The sequence below is a fragment of the Cibotium barometz genome, chromosome 52 (assembly GCF_041138505.1).
Source record: "Cibotium barometz isolate CiBa-2024 chromosome 52, ASM4113850v1, whole genome shotgun sequence".
Lineage (NCBI taxonomy): Eukaryota > Viridiplantae > Streptophyta > Polypodiopsida > Cyatheales > Cibotiaceae > Cibotium > Cibotium barometz.
This window is the reverse complement of record NC_141097.1, coordinates 4,877,501-4,880,000: the sequence shown is the minus strand read 5'-3', so window position 1 is coordinate 4,880,000 and position 2,500 is coordinate 4,877,501. Positions and strand designations below refer to the sequence as shown.

Genomic DNA, 2,500 nt, shown 5'->3' with positions numbered 1-2,500 from the left:
CCGACAGCTCCACGACGACAGCATGAGATGCAACATTTTAACACCCCCTCTGCATCTTAAAGTGTGTAAAAAAGTCAGAAGAAAACTGATGACAAAGGTGCGACCATGGACACCTCAGCATGTCCAGTACTGAGTACACCTCGAAAAATGCACATGTCAGCTTGTTGTCTTTAGAAAACATAATGCCACTATAAAGAGCAAAAGAAAATCTGCTTGGCTCCAAACTCAAAGTAGAACTGTGAACACATCACATCCAATAATCTCGAACAAATAAACATGGAACACATCCTGTCCATAGTCTCTACTAACCAATAGTTCTGGAACTCATCCGAACCATGAAGGAAACTTGGTTGATCATGGAACTCGTCCCCATCAAGTGAACTTGCATGTCTTTATACACTTGGAACTCCGACACATGGGTCCCATGCTCCAAATTTAATATAAGAGAGCTTTTGAAAGCTCCCTCACCCGCCCACAAGCCGTTTCTGGAAGAGAGCACGCAAGGGATGCCCTTAGGATCAGAGCACGACACCAATCATGTTCTCTCCAAATTGTAAGGCCTTGGAAGAGCTGGGGTTATCAGTAGACGAGTCTGTGTCAGTGTCAGGTGACTTGTCTTTGCCCTCCTTCTTTGAAGACTTGCCCTTGTCCTTGGCTTTGCCTTTGTCCTTTGACTGACAATCCTCTGCCAAGTGGCCTTTCTTCCCACACTTGTAACACCGACTTCAAAATTTCTTCTACACTCGAGAGTGCCTGATCAGGTCTAATAGACGATGAAACTTTCAATTTCCCCTGAGAAACTAGGATGGATTCCTCTTCCAAGAGAGGAGAGTACACAAATCATCAAACTCGAGGGAACGTGTTGTGATCTGAACCCGCAAAGCTCGGGAAACCATGTCATAATCTATAGGAAGTCTAATGAGGAGGAGAGCAGCTAACTGAGAGGAGGTCAGGGTAGTACCCATTGCCACTAATTGGTCATGAATTACCTTAACCTTCATCTCACAAATGACTGAATGGAAGTCCCTACTGAAAACTCCAGAGAAAAGAGCTGACCCAATAGGTTGACAGACCGCATTGTAGAGTCCCGTGCATATAGGTCTGTCAACTTTCTCCAAACAGAAGCAGCACAATCCAATGTTTGCATGGCGGGGGAGACCTTTGGTGAGATGGCTCATACAAGTGCAGAGTGAGCTTTGAGTCTTGATTCTCCCAAGCTAAAAGTTCGGTAAGAAAGGCAATCTCCTGGTCTTGAGTCCACTTCCTAGAGCTCGTAGGGCATTCGGGCTTTCATTCGTGGCCCTGAACAATCTCCCAGAGACCCTTGTGTGTGAACTAGACCTTCATCTATAGCTTCCCCACCAGTGATCATAATTTGTACCACTGAGCTTGTCCTCCTTGTTCGTGCAAGGGGGACCCATGTCTGCCTCAAAGAAGCTATGTCTCAAATAACCTTCTGAAGCTAAGCAATCCATGTGCTCTCTCAAGCGCCTTTCCACAGGATCCAACTAGGGACTAACATCCCCCTCTGAAGATGCAGGCTGGACAATAGCAAAAGAAACCCAAAAAACATGCCACCGAGAGCCTCCTACCAAAAGAGAGAGGGGATCTTGGAGGGAGAAGATCTGATGTGCCACTTGTTTGATGCACTCACTGAATCTGCAGAGCTAGAACTCCTCCACTTGTCTCTGTAGAAGAAAACGCAACCTGGGGGATGGCCGATAGCAGTTGGAGAGCTTGTAGAGCAAAAACGCAGCTAAGAAAGAGAAACCAAGCCACTATTTTAAAGGATCTAAAACCTGGAGAATCTAGGGAAGCAGAAAATGTAGAGGAACAGATTGTGCAACAGCCAGAGACTAGGCAAATGATACTAGGAAAGAATGTGCACAAGCAGAAGCAATGAACATGAGAGAGAGAAAGATTGCAAGCAAGAACTAAGCTTTATTAGCTTGAGGTTACAGAGTACAAGAGTTAGCAAATAGAGCAAGTAATGATATGATAAAATGAATAAAGCGAGCACCTCTTATATACTTGTGCATGAAGCAGTCGGCAGTAGGAAACAGGTCGACAGCTCCACGATAGCATGAGAGATGCAATATTTTAACATATGTATATGTGTGTGTATACATATACATATATGTATATCTATACATATACATATACATATGTATATGTGTGTGTATACATATACATATATGTATATGTATACATATACATATACATATGTATATGTATACACACATATATGTATATGTATATGTATATGTATACACACATATATATTGTATCTATATATATATATTATATGTGCATGTGCGTGTGTGTATATATATATATATATGTATGTATGTATGTACACAAACATATGTACATACATACATACATACATACATACATACATATATGTATATATATATATATACATGTATGTACATACATGTATAAATGTATGTACATACATGTATATATATATATACATATATATATGTATGTATGTATA

At 41.2% G+C, this 2,500-nt stretch overlaps 1 protein-coding gene across 1 annotated transcript in view; it reads right to left on the bottom strand.

The window, feature by feature from the left end:
* Positions 1 to 1,147, bottom strand: part of LOC147608704 (uncharacterized) — a 12,271-nt gene extending 11,124 nt beyond the window's left edge. Inside the window, exons 1-2 of the mRNA XM_086788299.1 lie at positions 1,007 to 1,147; positions 528 to 710 (exon numbers count right to left, since the gene is read on the bottom strand). Coding sequence (XP_086644425.1) covers positions 528 to 710; positions 1,007 to 1,147 — 324 coding nt within the window. The remainder of the gene's footprint in view (positions 1 to 527; positions 711 to 1,006) is intronic.
* Positions 1,148 to 2,500: the final 1,353 nt, after the last annotated feature.